Raw genomic sequence first — 27406 nt, forward strand, 5'->3', positions numbered from 1 at the left:
CTTTCTTCACAGTCCAACTCTAACATCCATACATGACCACTGGAAAAACCATAGCCTTGACTAGACGGACCTTTGTTGGCAAAGTAATGTCTCTGCTTTTCAATATGCTATCTAGGTTGGTCATAACTTTCCTTCCAAGGAGTAGGCGTCTTTTAATTTCATGGCTGCAGTCACCAGCTACAGTGATTTTGGAGCCCAAAAAAACCCAAAGTCTGACAGTTTCCCCATCTATTTCCCATGAAGTGATGGGACCAGATGCCATGATCTTCGTTTTCTGAATGTTGAGCTTTAAGCCAACTTTTTCTCTCTCCACTTTCACTTTCAAGAGGCTTTTTAGTTCTTCACTTTCTGCCATAAGGGTGGTGCCATCTGCATATCTGAGGTTATTGATATTTCTCCCGGCAATCTTGATTCCAGCTTGTGCTTCTTCCAGCCCAGCGTTTCTCATGATGTACTCTGCGTGTAAGTTAAATAAGCAGGGTGACAATATACAGCCTTGACGTACTCCTTTTCCTATTTGGAACCTGTCTGCTGTTCCATGTCCAGTTCTAACTGTTGCTTCCTGACCTGCATATAGGTTTCCCAAGAGGCAGGTCAGGTGGTCTGGTATTCCCATCTCTTTCAGAATTTTCCAGTTTATTGTGATCCACACAAAGGCTTTGGCATAATCAATAAAGCAGTAGTAGATGTTTTTCTGGAACTCTCTAGCTTTTTCCATGATCCAGCAGATGTTGGCAATTTGATCTCTAGTTCCTCTGCCTTTTCTAAAACCAGCTTGAACATCTGGAATTTCACGGTTCACGTACTGCTGAAGCCTGGCTTGGAGAATTTTGAGCATTACTAGCGTGTGAGATGAGTGCAATTATGTGGTAGTTTGAGCATTCTTTGGCATTGCCTTTCTTTGGGATTGGAATGAAGACTGATCTTTTCCAGTCCTGTGGCCACTGCTGAGTTTTCCAAATTTATTGGCATATTGAGCGCAGCACTTTCACAGAATCTTTCAGGATTTGAAGTAGCTCAACTGTAATTCCATCACCTCCACTAGCTTTGTTCGTAATGATGCTCTCTAAGGCCCACTTGACTTCACATTCCAGGATGTCTGGCTCTAGGTGAGTGATCACACCATCGTGATTATCTGGGTCGTGAAGATCTTTTGTTGTTTCTTGACCTACATATGGATTTCTCAGGAGACAAGGTGGTCTGTTAATCCCATCTCTTGAAGAATTTCCAGTTTGTTGTGATCCACACAGTCAAAGGCTTTGGCACATCAATAAAGCAGATGTTTTTTTGGAACTCTCTTGGTTTTTCGATGATTCAGCAGATAGTGCAAATCTGATCTCTGGTTCCTCTGCCTTGTCTAAATCCAGCTTGAACACCTGGGAGTTCATGGTTCATGTACTGTTGAAGCCTGGCTTGGAGAATTTTGATCATTACTTTACTAGTGTGTGAGATGAGTGCAACTGTATGGTAGTTTGAGAATTCTTTGGCATTGCCTCTTTGGGACTGGAGTGAAAACTGACCTTTTCCCGTCTTGTGGCCACTGTGGGTAGACCTGGCGTTAAATGTCCCAGTGTATCCCAGCCCCCAGGTAGAGCCGCCCGGGCCTGGCAGTCTTCTCTAGTGGGTCACCCTCCAGGCCTCCCTGTCAGAGACACACCTTTTAATAGTTGAATTTTCTAACTTTATTGTAATTGTTTATTTTCACCTGCATTGAGTCCCAGTTGTGGCACACAGGATCTTTCGCTGCTGTGAGGGCTTAGCTGCTCTGTTGCTTACTTCCCTGACCAGGGACTGAACCCACATCCCCTGCATTGGAAAGTGGATTCCTAACCACTGGACCACCAGGGAAGTCCACTGAAATTTTATTGTATAAAGAAGCTAGCAATTTGCTGCATGGCTCAGGGAACTCAAACAGGGGCTCTGTATCAACCTAGAGGGGTGGGTTGGGGAAGGAGATGGGAGGGAGTTTCAAAAGGGAGGGGATATACATGTACCTAAGGCTGATTCATGTTGAGATTTGACAGAAAACAGCAAAATTCTGTAAAGCAATTATCCTTCAATAAAAAAGAAATTAAAAAAAAACAAAAAACTAGCAAGTCAAAATCTAGGCCATAGACGTTCTAAGAGGACTCAGTAATTACAGCCCTTTCCATGTTGATGGAAAGCATAGTCTCCAGCAAGGAGGAGGCTTTTTCCTGCAGCTGCCCCCCGCCCCAAAACATAACACTTATTGCTGGAGTTGGCAATCAGGGCGGGAGGGGGGGGCGGGGGGCCAGGGCTGTGCCCCCTGAGCCCTGTAGGCAAGTCCTCCGGCCTCTGCAGCCTCTGATGGTCCTGGGCTGGCAGAAGCCTCACCACGACTCTGTCTTCACCGGGCGTCACCTTGTCAGGACAGTCATGTCTGCTTAGGGACCCATGGCCTCTTCCCACGCAGGAGGGCCTCAGGGCAGCTGGATACCCGTGCTGCCCACCAGCCCTGACTGAGGTCCTCAGTAGAGGGAGAAACCCACCCTCACTTCCAGGCCCTGCCTCCGTGTCCTCACTAGGGGAGCGTGGATTGCATGAGGCAGGTGCAGGGGCAGCACGCAGGCAGTGTGACGAGCACGTGGGGTCAAGAGTCCCTTCTCCCGGCGTTTTGGAAACCCGCTAAACAAACCCGTGTCAGAAAGTTTCTGACTTGAAAGGTGTGCTTCCACTGAACAGCAGTGTTTCTACAAACAATGCCAAGACTCGATGTGTCTGTGAAATCAGCTCCCACCATCAGACCAGGCTGCCCACCATTGAACCCACTTCCTCCAACGGACACATGGGGCCTGAGCAAGGGGCAGACGCTGGCCTTCAGCACAGGTGCCTGTGGGCCTTGCACTGAGCGACCTGGAGATGCCCCTTCCCTGGGCGTCAGTGTGGACACCATACCTGGCCACTGGGAGTGGCCCTCTGCCGTGGCCCCCACTACGCCACCCAGCGCATCCTCGCCCTCAGAATGTGGTCAAGTCCAGCATTCAGCTCAGGGACCACCATGGTGCAGGCGTGTGGTGGCTACCACAGGGCCGGTCACTTGGGTCAGCCGCCACAATCTGCAGTCGCTGTGGGTATTTACTCAAGAAGTAACTCAGAGTGAAAATTCTCTCATTAAGTGGAAAAACAAATGTATTTTCATTATCACGAGGCGCAATAACTAATAACTGGTAACACTCAACTTCACTAATTCACAAACCATGCACGACTGAATCCTAGACTCTCAGGCTGGTCAAGCAGGAGCCGGTCTGGACTGACATGCTAGCAGACAGCAGCCGGCAGGAAGCCTGGGAGACAGCCACGCCTCTCCTGTGCCAGGACTGGCTGTGAGAACCGCCTCTCACGTCTCTAAGGTTGTGTGTAACTCCTCCAAGAAGAGAGCCCTCCACGTGAATTTTCTGCCTCTCGTGAGGAAACAACACGGCATGCACTCTGGTTCTAGATGGGTGAGGAAGGACGGGGCCCTCAGAGCAGCCCAGCACCCACACACTGTCCGCTAGGAGGAGAAGGGGCGAACGCCGGAGCCATCCTGCAGCCACCTCGGAGTGCGGCCGCCAGGAGCCGCGTCCAGCCGGGCGGCGCCGGGTCGAGACTTCGCCCAGGGCTCCCTGCTCCTCAGGTGCAGGTCTGTAATTCGCGTGGTGTAAAGAGTAACTCGCAGGCGCTCCTGGCATCATCCACCTGCCTGTGGGTTCACCCACCACACCCACCGCATCGCCTGCTGGCAGGTCTGCTCCCGGGGAGGCCTGACCTTGAGCTCAGGCATCTGAAACCTGAAAGCGGCTTCTGGGCAGGTCTGCAAGGTCATGACTGGTGAGGTGGTGGCAGGAAACTGTCAGTCCCTGACAGCAGTTCAGCGTTTTTATGGAGCAACAGTTTGGAAGTGTGCACACAGGGCGGGGGGTGGGGAGGGGAGTGCTTTCTGACACGAGGCCGTCTGAGGCTGGGGTCACACCGGTTACTTGAGGAGCTTGGCCACGTTGAGGCTGGGAACCACGATATCCTTGAAAATGGGCACGTAGTCGGGGCTGGCCTGGGCCGGGCCCTGCTCCAGTGTCTCGATGATGGTCTGCTTCATGTCCCGGCTGGCGTCCCCCCGCATGGCCAGCAGTGCCCCGATGTGGTCGTCCCTGGGGGCGAGGGGGCATCGGGGTGCAGCTGCAGGGGAGCCCCTCCCTCCCTCCCCCACTAGCCCGGAGGAGGGCCCAGAGACAGCACAGGATGGGAATTCAGAAACCTGTTTGTTTGGCTACCTTCTCCCTGGTACACCATGTCCAGGGACGCCCGGCACCGTGACTCGAGAGCCTCACAATGGACTCTGACGCATGCTCTGCCCACGTCGCCATCTGCAGGCCTCAGGGTCCTCATAGAAGCCCAGAGCTGCCACACTCCCCCCACCGCAGGGGCTCCCACCTAACACCTGGGACCCTCCCCCTCCCCAGCGACTTCAGGGGAGACTCTGCTGGTACCTGATGTCTGGGTACTTGCTGACCAGAGTCGAGACCTCCAGGTAGAGCAGAGAAGGGTCCGTGAGCTTAATGACCTCTGCGACAGCGACGATGGTGTCACAGTAGCTGTCCATCTCCTCTCCAAAGCCCTGCGGGATAGCAGGGCGCTGAGCCGCACATGTACCCGGGGCGCACCCCCGCGCCCACCTCTTTCACAGCAACCCCTCAGGACTTGCTCCCCAGAGAGGGCTCAAGAAGGGGTAGGGGGGCAGCCCGAGCTCTCTGACGGATGGGGACACTAAGTGCCCAGCCCCCGCCCCCAGGCTAGGCAGGTCCCAGCAGGAAGAGGCAGCGCACTCACGGAAGCCAGCTTGCGGAAAAGGAAGCGCAGCTGCTCGGCCTCCCGCACCATGCGCTCCGCGCCGTCCTTGCGCTCCTCAGCGCTGCGGAAGGAGATGCGCTTCTGCATGACGGCCCGCAGGTACTCCTGCACCGCACGCCGGTGCGCCTCGGCGATCATCCGCTGCGGACGGGGCGCGGTCAGCCTTCCCGTCTCAGTGACACGATTTCAATGTCTACAAACTGAGCTCTTCTGAGGCTTTCCTACAAACTCTAATTTAGCAGGGCAGCAAGTTCACCGTGTTTCGCGTCTGGGAAAAGGGCAGGCGCAGCAGCCAGGTGGCCGCAGCCAGAAGCTGGTGCCGCCCGGCGCCCTGTGGTTCAGGCCTGTCCTAGAATAAAGAGCCCGCAGGGGCGCCTGCCTGCAGCCTCGCCCGACATGTTCTGGGCACAAACCCGCTGCTGAGTGCTTCCTGTGGGGGCAAGGTGGTGGGCGGCAGCTGGGCCTGCCTGACTGACTCCCCTTCAGGGGCTCGCGGGCCACCCGGGGGGCACTGGGGCTGGTCTCCTCACCCTGCCGGGCTTGCACACACCTCTGAGCGTCTCAGCTCAGGGGGAGTGTGGAGCTGATGGGAGGACTGGGATCCGGCCAGGCCCCTGCTCGGCCCCTCCCACATCACACCCGTGCTCAGAGGGCTCCTCAACACTGGTCTCTGCAGACAGCACGTCTCTGGACCATTTTGGAGAAGGCCGTGGTTCTCTCCAGAGCCCACCCTCAGTGACAGACAGACCCCAGGCAGTCACCTGTGAACATGTGAGCACAAAAGTGCTGACACGACACTCATCATTAGGGCCCCGAGACACGAGAAGCCCCTTCTAGCAGGGAAGCCAGGAAGCTCCTTCCCCGCACTGAACCGAGGGGGACCCCAAGGGCCCCAAACAAGACAAAGTGAGACGGCGCCCAGCCACTCAGGGACCCGGGTGAGGCCAGGCTCTCAGCAGAGCAGACAATCCCACATTAGAGGGTGAGCCACAAGCCCAGGCTGAGCACGTTACACATCACCGTCAGATCAAAGCACAGAAGGTTCAAAAAAACAAAAGGTGGAACCAAAAACTCTACAAGCAACAAGAAATTCAAAACTGAAAGAAATGGTCCCACCTCTAACCACCAGAAGCTTCCGACACTGGACCATTAGGGACTCCCCTCGAGGTCCGGTGGTTACGACTCCTCACACCCAGCACAGGGCCCTGGGTTAGATTCCTGGTAGGGGAACTAAGATCCCACATGCTGCAGCTAAACACAGGCGACTACCGAGTCCGCACACTTGAGAGCCCTCGAGCCGCAGTGAAGGCCCAGGGCAGCCTAAACAAACAAAAAAATAAAAACCCAAAACACCAGGTTCTCCCTGCATTACTCTGATGGCAGAGTTAGAATTTAAACTTTCAAGGGGCAAAGATGCCCCTTCCTAGGGGTCCCAGCCAGGGCAGCAAGACGAGAAGACACAAAGACACGAGGACCAGACAGGAATCTGCAGGGTGACACTGCTCACAAATGCAACAAGCATTTCCAAGGAGCCCTGAGGGGACCTGGAGACCCACCTCTGAGTGTCTGGGCCTGAGTTCCCTGTATCGAAGCACTCATGCTTCCGTAAGGCAGAAACAGAAACCCTGATTTTAAAGCAACAATGGCAAAAACCACCCCACGCCCTGACGATTATCCCTGAGCTTCCCCAGCGGCTGCCTGACACCTGAATGGGGATGGAGGCATCTCATGGGTCCCGGAGGAACCGGTGAGGCCTGTGCTGAGTGCTGCCCGCTGGGCCCAGAGCACAGACATGCAGCGGGCACTGCCACTCCCCGGCCTCTCGTCAGAGCCGTGGCCGGTGCCCCGCCCTCGCTCGGCCCCGCCACCACGGGGCTCTAGGCCTGCAGCTGTGCGGTGTGGCCGCGGGCAGCATGGTGGACGCCCCATCGCCTCCACGCCCTCCACCTTCAGACACCAGTGTCTCCAACCTGCTTGGGGCACAAAACCACCCCTGAATTCTCACCCTGAGAACTAATGACACCAGATTCTACAGGAGATGCCTGGGGGCTGAGACCACATGGGGCCCCATGCTCTTACCTTTCTATATGGCTTCTTAATTTTGGCAAAATCATTGAAATAGTCTTCCACAGTGACACAGATGATGTCTACAGCGTTTGACCCTAACAGCCACTTCTTTGTCATCAGTTCATTGAGATGTTGCTGGAAGCAGAAACCACAGAAAACATCCTCGTGCCGGCCCGTCATGGGGAGTGGGGAGTGGGGAGCCAGGGGTTCACCTTTGCACACCTGCCTGAGGCTGTGATCATGACCGCCACACTCGTGCAGAAACTGCACACACACACTACCCACACGAGACTGACACTACACCTGATGGAGGTATCTGTGCATGAATGTTTCACCTGAACTGACTACATCTATTTATCGTGTGCATGCTCTATAACTTATGCACTCAATTCTGATGGACATTTAAAATGTCTCATTTTTCAATTACAAAGAAGGCTGCAGTGAATCTGTATGTTTCTGCAGGTGAAATTCCCAAAACCAGAACTGCTCAGTCAAAAGGTAGCAAACTACAACCCTCATGACTGCTGCCTCCAACACATACCAACTGCCCCCCAAACCGCACCAATTCACAGTGCTGCAAAGAATACAAGAGTCTCTTTTTTTCCTCAAGCCCTATCACTGTGTGGTAGAAATGTTCTTAATCCATGCCATCCTGTAAGCAACACAAACACCGCTTTAATCTACTTTTCTTAGAAGATTGGTAAGACTGGGCATTCTGTCTCCTACTCAGGACATAAGATTACTCCCTTTCCTGTGAAATATTACTCATGTCTTTTGTCTGTTTCTCTACTGTCTTTTTAAACAGTTCGTTTGTTTTCTAACCATTTTTGAGACAGACATGAAATATCCCGCCCATAACCCCAGGAGCTCCTCCCTGCAGGACCCAAAACATCATGCCTCTGCTTTTCAGCATATCCTCGTTCCTGCCATCCCTGAATAACGTGAGCCATTTCCCTGTTTCAAGGAAACTCACGTGCTCGTCACACTCCATGCCTCTGAGGTGACCTGCCTGGGCCTCACTCCTGACTGTGCGCTGTGCTCGACTCAGTCCAGAACTTGCCAGTGAACACCACCAGCTCCCACCCCAAAACTGACGGGACACTTCCTGGAAGCGTGTCTATGCGAAACCGTGTCGGGAGGGCCCAGCACAGGGTGGGGGAGAGGGCGCCCACCTCCAGGTCCAGGAAGACTTCCTCCAGCAGGCTGCCGCAGCCCTCTTTAGCAATGGCATCCAAAACCCCATCCATGCTCGGCTGGCTCAGAGACACGCCTTCTTCCGCCTCGTGCTTCAGATACTTCCTTTTTAAACTGACTATGGACTCTCTGCAGCAGACAGACAGGGTGCCATGAGGCGCCCGCCTGCCCACTGCCGCCCGCCCGCCCGCCTGCCCCGCGGCTCACTTGAAGGTCTGGCAGTTGTTGACTACAGCGACCATGTACTGCACGTAGCAGTGCGGGTGCTGCCGGTCCCGGAGATGCTCGTCCCTGTACAGCTGCGCCTCCTCCTTGTACCTGCGGAACCGGGTGGTCAGCACGGCCCGGCCGGCACCATGCCCAGCAGACGGGCCCACCACTGGCACCGCAGCGGGGACTCAGACTGAAAGACTGCGAGGCGGGGGGGCGACCTACGCCAAGAGCAGCTCATCAATTAAAACAGAGTATCATAAATTTCATATCAGGCCTTGAAATATGACTCCATATTCTGATTATACAAATATTCTGAAACATTTGTAACTGGGAAAGTATTATTTTATCTGACATGTAACTCGCGTAGAAACTCATACAGTAGTGTTGGGAATATGATCAAATGTTAGATAAAACGTCCTTTTCTGAAACTTTCCCCAAAGAAGTCAAAGTAAAAATACATAAGACTTTAAGATGTCAGGAGCAGAAACTGAAATGGCCGCACACTTCACTTCTGAACGTTTTCTGGAGATTCTCAGACAGACACAGTAGCAGAAGAACACAGCACACCTGCGTATCTGTGTATGTTTTCAGAGGATCTTTAGGAAGGAGCAAACTCAGAACTGGTCACTAAAGGGGAGTAATTAAGCATTAACTCCACTGTTCTGCCCAAAGCATGGCTCAGTTAACCATACAGCTGAGGCTGACGAGGAGAATGTCAGCTTCACAGAAGAATCCCAACAAGACGCCCTGCTCAAGGCACGACTCTCATGGGTGGAGGCCGACGGGGACTCTGTGCAGGGCCGGGCCGTCGGCACCTGAGCCACCGGGGCAGGAGTGCGGAGAACGCCTGCTGCGTTCCAGCCCAGCAGTGAGGAGACACAGAAGGGCCTCAGCCTTTAGTCAGTGTCTGGTCCGGGGCAGACGGCAGGCTGAGGCCCGGTGGGAGAGCCCTGGGCGCTGGACAGGAGGGCCAGGGGCCTGGGGGCAGGCCGTCCACGGACCCGGCCTGGATATACAACTGTGTGAGCAGGGACGTCCAACACCAGTGGGGACCCCGAACGCAGCGAGGGGCCGCGGGGGCCAGCAGCCACTCGTGGCTGTCGTGTGCACATCAACGGCACTGAAGTCAGGGCAGGCAAGCATGTGAGCCACGCTACAGGGTCTGGCGTCCACAGTCAAGCACGGCTGACCCCTGAACAATGTGGGTTTGAACCTCACAGGTTCACGGCCACGTGCATTTTTTCAGTCACCATGCCCGCTGCCCAATGGGAGCCGAGGCTGGCTGAAGCTGCGGACTCGGGACAACAGGCAGGACAGCCGCTTGGGAGGTGCTCTGTGGACCTGCAGCTGCAGCTGCCCTCCAGGGCCCGGATCTTGCTCCGAGTCAACCGTACTTCAGCACAACCGGGGGAGAGGGTGGCTTTAAATGGAGCTCTGACGCTGGACGATGGGCAAAGAGGCTCTCGTGTCGCTCTGCTTCTGTCTGTGTCTGAAAACCTCCGTCATGAACAGTTCAGAGGTGAGGTACTGGTCTTTGAGTACCTTCCTTCCTTCTGAGGGAAGGTGGCCTCCCCAGCCCCCCAGGAAATCGGACACCAGGAAGGCAGTCTGGAGGAGGCCCCCACTCCACCCTGGCAGGAGCTCCAGCCCCCCTCCCCCCACTCAGGCCCCCCTCGCACCCGGGACCCCAGGGGTGCACCCGCACAAAAGGCAGAAAGTAAGACAGGGTGTGAGTTCTAAACAGCAGGAGCAGCTGACTATGATGAGTCCAGCCTTAAATTCTTTTTAATACTAGCCAGACTAAGATCAACACAGTTTAGCTTTTCATTAAAAAAAAAAAAATACACTTTATAATTAGCGCACTGGTAAGAATACATACCTACTTAAGAAAGAATTCATTTGCTGAAGACACAAAACTAGTACCTTTGTTTTCAAATCTTCACTTATCTGAGCAGCAACTTGAAGGTTCTGCTCGAACATCTAAAAATTGAAGAACTTATGAACTTTGATATAAAGTCACGAAGATACAAGTTTCCCATATCAGTCCCCCAGAAGTTAATTGGTAGTTAGGACAATTGAAATTCAGAGAGAAAAATGAAGCCACTTGAAAAATAACAAAGTTAATTCAACAAACACACAAAACTTTCTCAGCAGGCTGAAAAAAAAAAAAAAAAACCCCAGTGAACCATTTCCTGATCACCTACAGACAGGCTGGCCTCCCCCAGGGGAAACACACGTTCTCACGGGAGATGGGGGCTGGGGTAGCTGAGGTCACATGGGGACCGGTCCCGGCATGAGGGTTCCTTAGAAGAACTGGGAGAATACACCCTGAAGCTGGGAGAATACACCCTGGAGCGGGGGTGCCAGATGAGGACAGGTGGGGAAGGACCAGAAGGCAGAGCCTGCCCCCGTCATCACAGGACATCAGTCTCCAAATAAGGAGAGGGTGGGCCCAACACGCCCGGGACCAGCTCCGTGTTTCAGCAGGACAGTGTGTGAACATGGCCAGCAACTTCTGAAAGGAGACTGGATAGGCCAGGAGGAGGCAGGCAAGCACACTCGAGGACACAGCAGGCGTCAAAAACCAGACTGCCCATAAGAGCGCATGATTACCCTGAAAACCCACAGGACTCCCCCAAAGTACATCGCATTAGACTCGCCTAGGCAGTGTTTATGAAGACGAGCCTTGGCCAGCTACCTCAGGAAGTAAGCGCCAGACACATAAAGTAATTACTGGGTTGGCCACAACATTCGTTGTTTTTTCCGTAAGACAGTTCTAGTAGCACTTAGTTGTCTTTAGTTTCATTCAAACAATTCTGTTAGACTGTATCCAGACAGCTTCATATCAGCGTGCGTTTTTCAAAAATTGGCGAATTTTTGTGAAGCCATTTTAACATTGAAAATGGAAGAAAAAAGTAATTTTTTGGCATATTATGTTTTACTACTTCAAAAGAAGTAAAAACGCAACTGAAAGGCAGAAAGATTCACGCAGATGTATGGCAAAGGTGCTGTGACTGACCAAACGGGAAGTGGTTTGCAAAGCTCCGTGCTGGAGATGTCTCGCTCCACAGTGGGCCAGACCAGCTGAAGTTAACAGCAATCGTATCGAGACATTAATTGTGAACAGTCAATGTTCTACCACATGGGAGACAGCCAACATACTCAAAATATCCAAATCAAGTGCTGAAAATCATTTGCACCAGACTGGTTATGCTCATCTCTTTGATGTTTGGGTGCCATGTAATTTAAATGAAAAAAAACCTTCATAACTATATATCCACATACTAATTAACAAAAATGTTTCACTGTTAAAACAAATTGTGACAGATGGTGAAAAGTGGATCCTATACAATAATATGCAACAGATGAGATCCTGTGGCAAGCGAAATGAACCACCACCAACCATACCAAAGGCCAGTCTTCATCCAAAGAAGGCAATGTTGTGTATATGGTGGGACTGAAAGGGAGTCTTCTATTATGAGCTCCTTCTGGAAACCAAACAATTCCAGCAAGTACTGCTCCCAATTAGACCAACTGAAAGCAGCACTCGATGAAAAGCGTCTGGAATTAGTCAACAGAAAATGCATAATCTTCCATCAGCACAACATAAACCCGCATGTTTCTCTGATGACCAGGAAAAAGCGTTACAGCCTAGATGGGAAGTTCTGATTCATCTGCTGTGTTCACCAGACAACGCACCTTCAGACTGCCATTTATCTCAGTATGTATAAAATTCTTTTAGTGGAAACAATTTCAGTTCTCTGGAAGACTATAAAAGGAACTGGAACAGCTCTTTGCTCAAAAAGACAAAAATTTTTGGGAAGATGGGATTATGAAGTTGCCTGGATATACGGCAGAAGGCAGTAGAACAGTGAATTTGTTGATTAATCAAGTTCTTGGTGAAAATGAAAAATGTGTCTTTTATTTAAAAGTTGAAGCACTTTTTGGCCAACCCAATAGATTCTAGTTTGAAATAAAAAACCCCTAGGAACACAGAAGATGTAAGGTTTTGCGACCATGGGCAAAACTACTTGGCAAGCCTGACCCCTGGCTCTCCAGCTCTGGAGAGAAAAAGGCTCTCCCTGAGGTCAGCGTGCAACTATGTATGTGTGAAGCCCCTCAAGGCCCCACGAAGGGTGGGGGCTGTTTGTGTGTGTGTGTGTGCGTGTGTGTGTGTGTGTGTGTGTGTGTGAGAGGCCCCTAGAGGCCCCACGGGGGGTTGGAGGGGTGTGTGTGTGTGTGTGTGTGTGTGTGTGTGTGTGAGGCCCCTAGAAGCCCCATGGTGGGTGGAGGTGGAGGGTGTGTATGTGCGTGTGAGAGGCCCTGCGGCCACGCACCTGGAACACGATGGCGGGCAACGTCGTCTGATAGTAGCCGTCCTGGTCAGCCTCGGGCTCCGTCTCCTTCATCCAGTCCTTCTTGTCCGTCTCCAGGGCCTTCCGCAACCAGGCGATGATGTTGGACTGAGCCGCAGGGAGGACAGAGCCAGCCATGGAGTCAGCCTGCCCGCGGCCCCTCTCCCTGGGCCCCGAGGGCTTGGGAGGCGCCGCGACCCGCCCGCCTGCCTGCCCCTCCAGCTCCCGGCTCAGTGCTGGAGGCGGGCAGGCCCCCTGCACATCCAGGCGGCTGGTCTCAGCCCAGGGAACAGGCAGGTCCATCCTCCAGTGGAGCAGGTTCCGACCAGTCCAGAAGGGGCCGCCTTCCCTCCACCCCAGCTCCGTGTGGGACCAACCATGACTCACGGTCAGAGTGGACATGTAGGTGTCCAGCAGCGCGGAGACCACGTCTGCAGAGAGCAAAGGCTCCAGGAGGGCCACATCCACCTCGGGGGCCAGCTCTGCGTTCCCCATCATTTCCACGCTGCAGCAAAGGGGGGCAAACAGACAGACTGACCACCAGGGAGGCAGGAGAGACAGACAGACAGACGGACTACCAGGGAGGCAGGAGAGACAGACAGACAGACTGACCACCAGGGAGGCAGGAGGATGAGATAGACAGACTGACTACCACGAAGGCAGGAGAGACAGACATACAGATGGACTACCAGGGAGGCGGGAGAGACAGACAGACAGACTGACTACCAGAAAGGCGGGAGAGACAGACAGACGAACTGACCACCAGGGAGGCGGGAGGACCAGATAGACAGACTGCAGACTGACTACCAGGGAGGCGGAACGACCAGACAGACAGACTGACTGAGTACCAGGGAGGCAGGAGGATGAGACAGACTGATCACCAGGGAGGCGTGAACCCCTCGGCAGGGCTGCTCCTGGGCCGGGGCTCGCTCAGCTACAGGACTGGAGTGAGGCAGCCCCCTCCTGCCGCCCCATCTGCCCAGAGGCTGGAGGGGAGGTCCATCTGCCCCTCATGGCACCCTGGGGACGCGGAGGGCCAAGCAGGCAGGAGGCCCCAGGAGCCGGGGAACAAGCCCTGGGTCTAGACGCGAGGCGCGGGTACTAGCCCTGACGCTCCTGCGAGAGGACGGGGCCCAGAGTGGGCACCACCTGACGTGTGCACCCGGCCCGCGGGGCCCAGGAGGCCAGAATGCGGAGCGGCGGACTGAGTCTGGGAAAGAGCTTTCACAAAAAAACAAGAAAGCGAGGTACGAGGCTGGGTTCCCAGAAGGCCTGGGCTGACTGCTCCGATGACTCCTTAAACACGGGTCCAGAGTGACAACCCTAGGTATTAACAGCATCCAACACCTGTAAGGAACCCCAGGTCTTCCTACGTGAAAAAGTGCATCATGACACTCTGCAAACACCCAAAGACCATTTACAGTCTAGACTATTTCTGCCCCAAGAACCTTAATCCTGCACGAACATGTTTCTAGTGTGGAAACAGCCCAATGTTTCCCTTGAGAAAGTCCAACACAGCAGAACATGATGAGCCAGGAGGCTGTCAAGAAACCGCCACTGACAAGACAGTGCTGACCACGTGGTGCGCGAGAGACAGATGAAGCCTGAACCACGCAGCCACGCAAGTGCACGCTCCGCAGTCTGGGGGCTCGAGCACGGCGGGGGCCCAGACCCCAGACTCAAGTCCGGCTCCCCACCGGCCGGCCGACTGACCCTGGGCACAGTTCCCCCAGGCCTCAGGGTGAAGGGGACGGTGAGAGGCCTTCCGCGGGGGTGACCCACGGGGCCTGTGCACTGGGGATGGCTGTGGTAGGCGGCCGGCACACAGGAAGCTCGGAGGCCCCAGCCCCGCCCAGCCGCTGCAAGTACGTCGGCCACAACCAACAGACGTTTTCTTTCTCTTCACGTTTTCCTGTACTGAAACGTACACACGTACACGTTCTTTACTCTAAGTGGTTACCAAACAACAAACAAAACACAAACCAAAGAAATCCCCAAACCAGGCTTCCATGGTGGTTAATAATCTCCCTCGCAATGTAGGGGACACTGGTTCAACCCCTGATCTGGGAAGATGCCACATGCCGTGGAACAACTAAGTCTGCACGCCACAGCTGCTGAAGCCCGCACCCCTAGACTGCGTGCTCCACAAGAGCAGGAGCCCCCACGGTGAGAAGCCTGCGCACCAGACTCAAGAGGAGCCCCACCCGCTGCATCTGGAGAAAGCGCATACACAACAAAGACCCAGCACAGTCAAATAAGCAAATAAACAAAAGCAATTAAAATGTAATTTAAAAGTCACTAAACTTTAATAAAATTAAAATTTATCAATTAAAAAAATACTTAAAAAAATCCTCAAACCTTACTACTAAAACAAGAGGTTCAATTTCTACACATTAGCAACAAGACAGGCTAGGATAAACTGTGCTTCCCTCTCACTGCTGCTGCTGCTGCTGCTGCTGCTAAGTCACTTCAGTCGTGTCCGACTCTGTGCGACCCCATAGACGGCAGCCCACCAGGCTCCCCTGTCCCTGGGATTCTCCAGGCAAGAACACTGGAGTGGGTTGCCGTTTCCTCCTCCAATGCATGAAAGTGAAAAGTGAAAGTGAAGGCGTTCAGTCGTGTCCGACTCTTAGCAACCCCACGGACCGTGGCCCACCAGGCTCCTGCATCCATGGGATTTTCCAGGCAAGAGTACTGGAGTGGGGTGCCAAGGCCTTCTCTGTCCCTCTCACTAGCTAACCTTAAAGACTTTGAGAACACCCTACCACCGCCTTGTTCTTCAAGTCCAATCTCAAAATGATGCTGGCACACAGTGGCTCACGGCCCCTTCACAGAGTGACAAAACCTCAAGGCTGAAGATCAAAAGGGTGGCTGATTCTCTGCGAACGCAGGGGAGAAGAAACCAGACTCGGGTTGTCGGAAGCCCGCGAGAGCAATTGGGGCCCCTTCAGCAGCCATGCGACTGTGCAGGTCATGGAGCCTCTGGGTTAGACGGCCAACACCTCCTGCTCCTGGGGTCACTGTGGGACACACACAATGTTGAGCTGTTCCCCACTGTCCAGGCGCAGGAGCCCCTCAAGCACAGGAGCCTTTGCACGACCCAATCCCGGGTCACAGGCAGCCCAGGAAGGAGACGCGTCCACCAGAGGCAATGCCTGCGGGTGCCAGGTGCCCGCCCTGGGTCGAGGACCCAGCAGCTGTGCAGACTGCCAGCAGCCTACGGAACAGGAGATGTCAGGTGTGAAGGGGGCATTACCTGGTGTAAGTGTTCAAAACCCAGGTCAGCAGGCTGACGATCTCGTTTGCTTCCAGGTCCTCCGCTGCGAGGTCCTGCATGCGCGCGCTCAGGGCCTGGTGGTAGGTGCGCAGCAGGCTCCGGAAGATCTCGTAGTGCGGAGGGAAGCACTGCGCCAGCAGGTTCTTGGCCACGATGAGGTCATCCAGCACGTACTTCCGTATGATCTCCAGGTGGCGCACGAGCCACATCCTGTCCGACTCCCTGGTGTCTGCCTGCGTGCCCTCGATCCTGGTGGTCACTGTTCTGTCCAGGATGGTGAACATCTTCTCCTTCCAGTTCTTGGGTCTCCCAGGAGGCACGAAACCAGTTTGCTTTTTCCGGTCAAGTATGCGCCGGTCAATCTTCTCTTCCCTTTCGATGATCCTGACGACGGAGACGAGCAAGGTGGGGTCGCGGCGCACGGTGACCAGTGACCTCTGCAGCACCATCCACAGCTGCTTGGCCAACTCGTCGGACAGCCCCTGTGTGCTCCCGAAGTAGCTGTGGATGAGCGTCATGTCACGCGTGTTCCCGCTGTCCATGCGGTACTGCTCGTACATCAGCCCGTCCCGGGAGCACTCCAGGTCCATCAGCTTCCGGTGGGCCTGCAGCAGCTCCCCGTGCTCTATGAGGTCCTGCGTCTCCCTCACAATCTCGGGCACTGGGGGGAAGGCAAAGACGGCACCGTGAAACACCAAGGTGGAGCAGCTTGGGGTGCCAGGATGGCGGCAGGCAAGGGCAGCCAGGAACCCGCCCCCACTGGACAACCAGCACATGCACAGGACTTGGGTGAGGGGCCACACACTGCGGGGCTGTGGAGGCCACTGAAGGCTCACACCTTCCAGGGAAAGGCATGAACAGTATTTCAGCTCTCAGCACAGTACACACGTAGAAACTGACTGCAAATGACCAGGAGAGGCACAGGCTCAGAAAGACCTGAGAAGACTTTAAGTTTACATGCCAGCCTGGTCCTCAAAAGAGACGCAGCCTAAGACGTGGAAACAGCAAAAATGATAATAAAATCAGCATACCCTGGCAAAGAGGAACATCTGACTCCAGAGCTACGTGTTAATTAGATTCAAATGTCCACTACTCAACAGCAGCACAAGGCAAACAAGGATAGGAGGAGAGAAGAGAGATTCAAAGAAAAAAAAAAACAGAAACCATCCCTGAGAAGGACTAGACAGTGGACAAGACAAGGACTCTAAGATGAGCGCTTCAACATGCTCAAAGAACCACAGGCAAACATGGACAAAAGTGTAACTGAATGGAAAATTTACTTCAGATTCTCAAAACAGATTTGAGTGAGCAGAAGAATGAATCAGCAAACTTGAAGACAGGACGAAGAAAATTATCAATCATGAGGCTAAAAAGGAAAAAAAACTAGAGAAGAGAGGACAGAGCCTCAAGGGCTTGTGTTTCTCCACTGGGCTGACCGAGGGCACATGTGGGAGCCGAGGCGGCGGCAAGGGCGGGCACACCTGCCTCCCAGGGGCCGCGAGCGCCCACCAGCTGAAGGTCTGCAGTGACCCTGCATCAGGCAAGCATACTGGCACCACTTTCCCAACATCACTTGCTCACTTCATGTCTCTGTGTCACATTTTATTCTTTTATTACCTTAAAACATCTCACATTTACAGGACATTCCATCTGAGAGCAGAACACACTCTCCTCTCACAGCACACAGAACGCTCTCTGAGATAGGTCACGTGTGCTGGCGAAGCCCCTGCATTCACGCCCACTCTCTGTGACCCTATGGCCCGTAGCCCACCAGGGTCCTCCGTCCATGGTATTCTCCAGGCAAGAACACTGGAGTGGGTTGCCATGCCCTCCTCCTGGGCATCTTCCCGACCCAGGGTCCAACCCACGCCTCTGAAGTCTTCTGCACTGGTAGGCGGGCTCTTCACCACCTACGCGAGTCAAGCCCTGGTAAACCTGAGAAAACGAAATAGTACCAAGTATCTTTCCTGACCAGAAGGTTAAGGATTAGAAATAAATTACAGAAAAAAACGCAAAAAACATAAACACATGGTGGCTAAACACCATGTTTCTAAATAACTAAGAATCACTGAGGAAACTGAAAAGTACACAGAAACAAATAATGATAAAGACTCAACAGCCCAAACCAGAGGGACGCAGCAAAAGCAGTTCTAAGAGGGAAGCCTGCAGTGATTCAACCCCACCTCGAGAATCAAGAGAAGGCTTAAACAAACAACCTAACCTCACACCTAAAGCAACTGGAGAAAGAATAAACAAAACCCAAAGTTACCAGAGAAAAGAAATTATAAAAATCAAAATAGTAAATGAAGAAAATAATAGCAAAACGCAATGAAACTAAAAGCTAGTTCTTTGAGAAGACAAAATTGATAAACCTTTAGCCAGGCTCATCAAGGAAAAAAGGGAAAGGATTCAAATAAAAGAATTAGAAATGAAAATGGAGAAATTATTAATACAACTGACGCTGCAGAAATACAAAGATCATGAGAGACTACTCTCACCAACTATATGTCAATAAAACGCACAATCTAGAAATGAACAAACTCTTAGAAAGTGTAACCTTCTAAGACTGAGCCAAGAAGAAGTAGATAACATAAACAGACCTGTCACAAGCGATGAAATTGAAACTATAAGTAAAAATCTTTCAACAAACAGAACTCCAGAACCAGACAGCCTCTCAGGCAAATTCTACCAAATATTTAGAGAAGAGCTAACACTCATCCTTCTCAAACCCTTCCAAAAAATTGCAGAGGGAGGAACACTTTCAAATTCATTCTATGAAGCCATCATCACCCTGATACCAAAACCAAAGTTTAACAAAAAAAATTACAGACCAATATCACTGATAAACATAGATGCAAAAATCCTCAACAAAATACTAGCTATCAGAATCCCACAATGCACTAGAAGCATCATACACCATGACCAAGTTGGAGTTATCTCCGGGATGCAAAGATTCTTCAATATATGCAAATCAATTAATGTCATGTGCCATATTAACAAATTAAAGAACAAAATTCGTATGATCCTCTCAATAGATGCAGAAGAAGGTTCTGACAAAATTCAAAACCCATTTAAGATAAAAACTCTCCAGAAGGCGGGCAAAGAGGGAACCTACCTCAACACAGTAAACGCACATCCAACAAGCCCACAGCAACCATCGTTCTCAAAGGTGGAAAAACTGGAAGCATCTCCTCTAGGAACAAGACAAGGGTGCCCACTCTCACCACTATTATTCAACACAATTTTTGAAGTCCTAGCCAGGGCAACCAGAGAAGAAAAAGAAATAAAAAGAATCCAAATTGGAAAATAAGATGTAAAACCATCACTGTCTGCAGATGACATAATACTACTATATTCACAGTATCCTAAATCCTAAAGATGCCATCAGTTAGAACTAATCAATGAATTTGGTAAAGTTGCAGTATACAAAAGAAATAAACAGAAATCTCTTGAATTATTAAGGAAACAATCCCATTTTTCATTTTATCCAAAGAACAAAATACACACGAATAAATCAATCCAACGAGACAAAAAAAAGAAATGCAACAAGGCAAAGTGGCTGTCTGAGGAGGCCTTACAAATAGCTGAGATACTAAGAGAAGTAAAAGGCAAAGGAGAAAAGGAAAGATACACCCAATGGAATGCAGAGTTCCAAAGAAGAACCAGGAGACAGAAGAAAGCCTTAAGTGAACAATGCAAAAAAAAAATAGAAGAAAACAACAGAATGGGATTTAGTGATCTCTTCAAGAAAACAAGATACCAAGGGAACACTTCATGCAAAGATGGGCACTATAAAGGAGAGAAACAGTAAGCACCTACAGAAGCAAACAGGATTAAGATGTGGCAAGAATACAAAGAACTGTACAAAAAAGATCTTAATGACCTGATAACAATGATGGTGTGGTCACTCACCTAGAGCCCAGACATCCTGGAATGCGAAGTCAAATGGGCCTTAGGAAGCATCGCTACAAACAATGCTAGTGGAGGTGATGGAATTCCAGCTGAGCTACTGCAAATCCTGAAAGATGATGCTGTGAAAGTGCTGCCCTCCATATGCCAACAAATTTGGAAAACTCAGCAGTGGCCACAGGACTGGAAAAGGTCAGTTTTCATTCCAATTCTAAAGGGCAATGCCAAAGAATGTTCAAAATACCAAATAATTGCACTCATTTCACATGCTAGTAAAATAATGCTCAAAATCCTTCAAGCTAGGCTTCAGTAGTAAGTAAACCAAGAACTTCCAGATGTTCAAGCTGGATTTAGAAAAGGCAGAGGAACCAGAGATCAAATTGCCAACATCCGTTGGATCACTGAAAATTCAAGATAGTTCCAAAAAAACATCTACTTCTGCTTTATTGACTACGCCAAAGCCTTTGACTGTGTGGATCACAACAAACGGTAGAAAATTCTGAAAGAGACAGGAATACCAGATCACCTGACCTGCCTCCTGAGAAATCTGTATGCAGGTCAGGAAGCAACAGTTAGAACTGGACGTGGAACAACAGACTGGTTCCAAATTGGGAAAGGAGTATGTCAAGGCTGTATATTGTCACCCTGCTTACTTAACTTATATGCAGAGTACATCATGCAAAATGTCAGACTGGATGAAGCGCAAGCTGGAATCAAGATTGCCGAGAGAAATATCAATAACCTCAGATGCGCAGATGACACCACACTTATGGCAGAAAGCAAAAAAGAACTAAAGACCCTCTTGATGAAAGTTAAAGAGGAGAGTGAAAAAGTTGGCTTAAAACTCAACATTCAAAAAACAGAGATCTTGGCATCTGGTCCCATCACTTCATGGCAAATGGGGAAACAATGAAAATAGTGACAGACTTTATTTTCTTGGGCTCCAAAATCACTGCAGATGGTGACTGTAGCCATGAAATTAAAAGACACTTGCTCCTTGGAAGAAAAGCTATGACCAACCTAGACAACATATTAAAAAGCAGAGATGTTACTTTGCCAGCAAAGGTCCGTCTAGTCAAGGCTATGGTTTTTCCAGTGGTCGTGGATGGATGTGAGAGTGGACCATAAACAAAGCTTTTTTTCCTGGGCATCAATGAATTGATGCTTTTGAACCGTGGTTTTGGAGAAGACTCTCAAGAATCCCTTAGAATGCAAGGAGGTCAAAGCAGTCAAACCAAAAGGAAATCAGTCCTGAGTATTCATTGGAAGGACTGATGCTAAAGCTGAAACTCCAATACTTTGGCCACCTGATGCAAAGAACTAACTCACTGGAAAAGACCTTGATGCTGGAAAAGAGTGAAGGCAGGAGGAGATGAGAATGACAGAGGATGAGATGGTTGGATGGCATCATTGACCGGATGGACATGAGTTTGAGTAAACTCCGGGAATTGGTGATGGACAGGGAGGCCTGGAGTGCTGCAATTCATGGGGTCTCAAAGAGTCAGACGCGACTGAAGTGAACCGAAAGGAAAGAAAGCTAAACCTAAAGCTATCAAAATAAATGAAATAAGACTAGAGCAGAGATAAACAGAAAATTGAAACACAAAACAGAAAAATCAAGAAAACCAAAGGTAGTTCTTTGAAAAGATTAACAACTGACAATCCCTACCCAGATGAACTAAGGGAAAAAGAAGACTCAGGTACTAAACAGTTAAAGCGAGGACACTACTGCCAACTCTGCAGGAAAAGAGTTAGAAGAGAGCACTGTGAGCAAACGCAACCCAGCGGGGTAACCAGATGAAGTGCACGTCCCAAGAAACACAAAACCTAAACCACCAAGAAACAGAAAGTCTAAATAACCAGTAAGCGGCTTGGAGGAGGGGCCATGGGGAGTATCATTAACAGCTGCAGACTTTCAAGTTCTTCTTTCAGTTTTACTGAGACATAATTCACACACAACTCTGTGCAGAGTTCCAGTTTTCAAGGTGAAGACAGTCCCTGAGATGGACTGTGATGATGCCTTCACAATGATATGAAAGTACCTCATCTACAACTGTTCACTTAAACGTGATCAAGGCGATAGACTTTATACTGTGCATATTTTATAGTTTTTAAGAGTGGAAAAGAAGAACAAACAGGCTTTGTTTATAATACTACAGAATTACAGGCAATGATAAAAGTCTGAAGGGAGACAAACAAGCACAATATTTTCTTGGTAAAAACACGCTCCTAACAAAAACGACGTCTACATCACAGCCTCGCTTTTCATCAAAAGAACATTATTTTCAACCTCTATGGATGAACTGGTAATTTTTTGATCACTTGGGTTATGTGGATCCAAATGCCATGTGGATGAAAAGGTAACTTTTTAGTCTTCTGGTGTTCATTTTACAAAACCAGAAGAAAATGACAGTCAACAAGAAATTATAAGATGGAAATCAACTAAGAAGGCTCTAAACGTCATGAAGGAGATCCTGGTCAGATTCCAGGCTGCCAAAGGTCACCAGGAGGGACTGCTGCCAGGGGCCAGCACAGCAGGCGGTGCTGGGCCACTCACGGGGGCAGAGCAGGGCCCCAGTTGTCAGGCCCAGGGTGACGAGAACGCACAGAGGGACGGCTGAGTACTCAACAACGCTGCCACCAGACATACGCACCCAGAGGAACAGGGCCACTCGTGCCGTGGTTCACAGCGGTGGGCGGAGGGGAAGAACCACACCAGGTTACACGCAGGCGCCAAGCAGCATGAACACTCGGAGACCAGACACCACAGGAGGGACGGGAAGGGGCCAGACCACCCTGAGGCTTCTGGCTGGGATGCTGATAGCTGTGACAAAGACGCGGGGGGAGGGGACTCGGACGGAGGGACTCGGGGAGGGACGAGCTCCCGGGGGCAGAGCACGAGGAAGCTGGCTGGACACAACAGAGCCCCTGCCCTGGTGACGGCTGACACGGGGCCCAACCGGGCTACGGAGCGCTCTTCTTCACGCCAACAGGTACTGGGACAGGATTCTGAAAGGGTTACTTCTGTCCTTGCCACCCTGATCGGCCCCAAGGATTCCTGCAGGCCCGACCTCCATCGGGGCTGGGTCTAGGGCGTGCCCACCCTCAGCCTCCGGCTTGTGCACAGGCCTCCTGTCTGGGAGCTGCTGCTCAGGGATCTCTCCTGCGCCTGGCAGGGTCCCGCGTGCCACACGGCGGCAGAGGGAGAGCGTGCATCTCTCCCCGTGCACACGTGTTCAGCTCTCCATCTGTCCCTCGGTCCCCACAGACTCAGAACCACACTCTACCAGCCCTCATCTACTCAGCAGACCACCCATCCACGTTCAAACAAGACCCTAACCGTGCAGGCCGAACCACACCTCTTACCCACTCTAGGGGGCCCACAAAACATGTTGCCCCCGGAAAGCTGAAACCCCCCGCAACACAAGCAGGCCGAGGACACACGTCCGCCGGCAGCTACCTGAGAAGATGTTCTTCAGGTTCTCCACGGCAGCAGCGAGCTGGCTGTGTCGCACAACCGCGTCCTTCACATCCTTGAGGCTCTCGATGGTGTTGATGCTCTGCCTCCAGTCCTTGCTGACATCTGCCAGGGACTGCTGGATGTCCTTGACGTCATTTAGCGCGTTATGGAGCTGGCTCAGGCCCGTGCGCACGCCGTCCAACTGTGACTGGATTGCAGCCTAGGGAAGACACCGGGGGTGAGCAGAGCCAGGCCGGACCTGGAGGCTCAGAGAGTAGGAGAGAGGCGCTTCGGTAACAGAGACAGTCAATAAGCAGAACAGTAATGCTTTCAAGCTTTGTTGAGAAAACCTCCCAACATTCTTCATGCAGCCCTTGGCCTGAAAATGCTAGACTCCACTGTGGGAATGCCCTGGGTCCCATGGCCCCCCTTAAATGGTCTCCTAGGACTCTGCACACCATCTCGCAGGCATCCTCAGCTTCCTAACAGGCCTGATCTCAATGGAGAAACAGTCAGGACTTGTCATTAACTTAAGTGGAGAGGGCGTTCCTGCCACTCAGCCAGAACCAGACTCCGCCCTAGGATGGCGGGCCCCAGACACAGAGCTGGCCCATCTGACGTTCAGACTCACTCTGAGAGCCCATGGGAGTGCCGCCCAGGGAGCCGCACAGTCAGTCAGAACGGAGAGAGCATGAAGGAGCAGCAGCAGGTGCATGGGAATAGAAGGGAACGACAGGCCAGCACAATGGAAGTCAGGAACACCTTTCACCCATAAATCGTAAGTAGCACTTAAAAATAACTAATGATTTCAAAAGACCACACAACTGTTAGTTAATCCATGAGTTTCCAAAAGAGATTAAAATTCTGGATAAAAATGCAGCAGGTCTAAACTATTTTTTAAATTGATATGAAACTGTTTCAAGTTAGTCCAACAGGTCTTTGGCTGCTTTGCTGTTGCAAATGAATGACCCACATCCTGTCTCGTCAAACCTGCCATAACCTGGGCACCAATGTTTTCAACTGGACAGACAACTTCACTACCGTATCAGTGCAAGAATTCAGTTCAGTTCAGTTCAGTCGCTCAGTCGTGTCCGACTCTGCGACCCCATGAATCGCAGCACGCCAGGCCTCCCTGACCATTACCAACCCCCGGAGTTCACCCAAACCCATGTCCATCGAGTCGGTGACGCCATCCAACCACCTTATCCTCTGTCGTCCCCTTCTCCTCCTGCCCTCAATCTTTCCCAGCATTAGAGTCTTTTCCAATCTTTCCCAGCATTAGAGTCTTTTCCAATGAGTCAGTTCTTCGCATCAGGTGGCCAAAGGATTGGAGTTTCAGCTTCAACAACAGTCCTTCCAATGAACACCCAGGACTGATCTCCTTTAGAATGGACTGGTTGGACCTCCTTGCAGTCCAAGGGACTCTCAAGAGTCTTCTCCAACACCTCAGTTCAAAAGCATCAATTCATCAGTGCTCAGCTTTCTTTACAGTCCAACTCTCACATCCATACATGACTACTGGAAAAACCACAGCCTTGACTAGAGAGACCTTTGTTGACAAAGTAATATCTCTGCTTTTTAACATGCTATCTAGGTTGGTCATAATTTTTCTTCCAAGGAGTAAGAGTCTTTTAATTTCATGGCTGCAGTCACCATCTGCAGTGATTGTGGAGCCCAGAAAAATAAAGTCAGCCACTGTTTCCCCATCTATTTCCCATGAAGTGATGGGACTGGACGCCATGATCTTAGTTTTCTGAATGTTGAGCTTTAAGCCAACTTTTTCACTCTCCTTTTTCATTTTCATCAAGAAGCTCTTTAGTTCTTCACTTTCTGCCATAAGGGTGGTGTCATCTGCATATCCGAGGTTATTGATATTTCTCCCGGAAATCTTGATTCCAGCTTGTGCTTCATCCAGCCCAGTGTTTCTCATGATGTACTCTGCATATAAGTTAAATAAGCAGGGTAACACTATACAGCCTTGATGTACTCCTTTTCCTATTTGGAACCAGTCTGCTGTTCCATGTCCATGCGAGAATTAATCTTCCTCAAACGCACTCTCTTAAATCCTCAAGACTGTTGTGCTGCCAGTCAGCAGGCCGTGGTCTTAACATTTTTATAACTATACCAGGCATGCATTGTTTTAATAAAATCCAATTTCTCCATGAGAATTAAGTTGAAAGCCAATCCAAATCATAAAAGACTGACTTTCTTTCTTGCCTCACTTTCACACACACTAATAAATGTGTAGCGCTCTCTTCCTTCCTGCCCACAAGTCCAACAAAATGCCTGGTACACAGTCAGCGTACTACAGTGTGTGCTAAAAGAACCCAAACAAAATGCTCTCTGGACACACTCGGTGGAAGAGCATTTGCTAAAGAAGAAAAACCGTTATTCTGCTAGTGTTTTTTAAAAAGGTAAATGGACACTTCGGGATGCTTAAAGGGGTTGTTCCTTTGGTGTTTTCAACATCCCCGTCTAGTTTGTCAATCTACTAACTGGCAATATATTATTGGAAAAAATGTGCTAAATCAAGGTAATGTCCATGTCTGCCTTCTTCCACATCCTCATAATGTTCAATTTGGCAAAACTGTAACTTTGTTAAATGAACCTGAACCTCAAGATAAAAGGCCTTGTCCCGCTGGGGAGTGCAGCAGGCGCTGGTGGCTACTGTGACCTCGTACCTTTAATCTGGCCTCCACAGAAGCCTTCTTCCGGGCCTCTCTTCTGCGATACTGCTCCACCTTGTCCAGCTGGTCAGGGCGCTGCAGCATTCCAGCAACCCTCTGGACCGCTGTTGCGACAGCCTCCCGGTCAGTCTCCTTCATGGTTACAAAGCAGGGAGGATCTCTTCACCTGTCATACTAGAGGCATCCCGTGTCCACAGCTAGATGGGGAACAGGGAGGCGGGATGCGTTACAAAGGTAGAAATGTTAGTGACAAAACTTATCCCCTCCACCAACAGTCAGCAGTCCACGGCAGAGCTATAAGAGCATCTGAGATCATCAACCCAGTAAACTGAAATCAGAACTAGGATTATGAACTCCTCGATAAGAAATACAAACTTTCAGAAGTCAATTTTACCGTAAAGTGGAGCAGGGGCAATTACAGGCACAAGATATTAGCACATAGAGGAAGCCAGATTACTCACACCAGACGTCAGTCTCCAGGGCACTTCTCTCCCCTAGACAGGTCCCCTTTTCCCATTTCCAGAGCCTTTACACCGGCCTGAACTCCCTGGAGGGGCGGCTGTGCCAGGAAGCCCCGGTGAAGATGCGGAGGCACAGGGCCAGTACACACCTCACCATCCCCGCCAAAGTTTCAGCACCCACCCTACGATTCCCCTCAAAAATCACTACCTGTAGAGTCTCAGATCCCACGTCTTACTATTTAACAGCCTTAGTAAACAGGTGAGCGGGCAAACGACGCTCTCCTCAGGACAGCGCACTCCTGCCTCTGTGCCGGCTCCACCAACATCCGACCCGGGGAGCTCGGGAGCGTCCGGCAAAGAAGAGAGCGGACATCTGCCGTTAGCCGCCCGTTTCTACGCATGTTTTCCGTGCACCAATCCAGGACGCTCCCCATTCCCTCCGCAAACGCTCTCGGAGCAATACCCAAGTCCCCGCAGACCCTGAGGGGCGGGACCCGAGTGCCTCTGGCGCCCTCACGGTCCTGGGCTGGCGCGCCGTGTCTCCTCGCCCCACTTCCGGGCCCTGGGCTGCGCCGGGGCCGAGGCGCCAGGGGTGGCCGCGGGTCTCCAGGCCGCCGCCCGCGCGCTCAAGTCCGCACCGGCTCCCTCCTCCTGGCCTGGCGCGGCGTTGGCCCCGTCACGGACGCTAGCCTCTCGACGGGACTCAGAAGCCCCCGGGGCCCCCCCGGCCGCCTGCACCGCCACCTGGCCGCGCCTGCATGAGTCGGGGAAAGGGACGGCGGGCGGGGACCGCGACCGCCGCCCAGGCGCCACAGCTCGCCGCAGCCTCACCTCGCGGGTCGCAGCCGCCGCCTCCGCCACCCGGAAGTGAGCGCTCCGCGGGCACTTCCGCCTCCGGCCCCGAGACTGGGAGGGCGGGGCCTGGCGGCTCGGAC

At 51.5% G+C, this 27406-nt stretch overlaps 1 protein-coding gene across 3 annotated transcripts; it reads right to left on the reverse strand.

The window, feature by feature from the left end:
* Positions 1 to 3132: 3132 nt before the first annotated feature.
* EXOC3 (exocyst complex component 3) lies at positions 3133 to 27406 on the reverse strand. Of its 3 annotated transcripts, none has more exons than XM_061393972.1 (13): positions 27303 to 27406; positions 26005 to 26207; positions 23324 to 23543; positions 15934 to 16615; positions 13065 to 13182; positions 12660 to 12785; positions 10202 to 10302; positions 8317 to 8427; positions 8088 to 8238; positions 6928 to 7050; positions 4828 to 4989; positions 4488 to 4615; positions 3133 to 4148 (listed from the first exon to the last, which is right to left on the reverse strand). In XM_061393972.1, the coding sequence occupies exons 2-13, from the start codon at positions 26146 to 26148 to the stop codon at positions 3977 to 3979; spliced, it is 2238 nt and encodes a 745-aa protein (XP_061249956.1). In that variant the 5' UTR covers positions 26149 to 26207; positions 27303 to 27406; the 3' UTR covers positions 3133 to 3976. The 3 variants fall into 3 exon arrangements, with proteins under 3 accessions (XP_061249956.1, XP_061249958.1, XP_061249957.1); XM_061393974.1 differs by having other exon boundaries at positions 26680 to 27314; XM_061393973.1 differs by lacking the exon at positions 27303 to 27406 and adding an exon at positions 26708 to 27244.

The sequence above is a fragment of the Bos javanicus genome, chromosome 20 (assembly GCF_032452875.1).
Source record: "Bos javanicus breed banteng chromosome 20, ARS-OSU_banteng_1.0, whole genome shotgun sequence".
NCBI classification, from domain to species: Eukaryota; Metazoa; Chordata; class Mammalia; order Artiodactyla; family Bovidae; genus Bos; species Bos javanicus.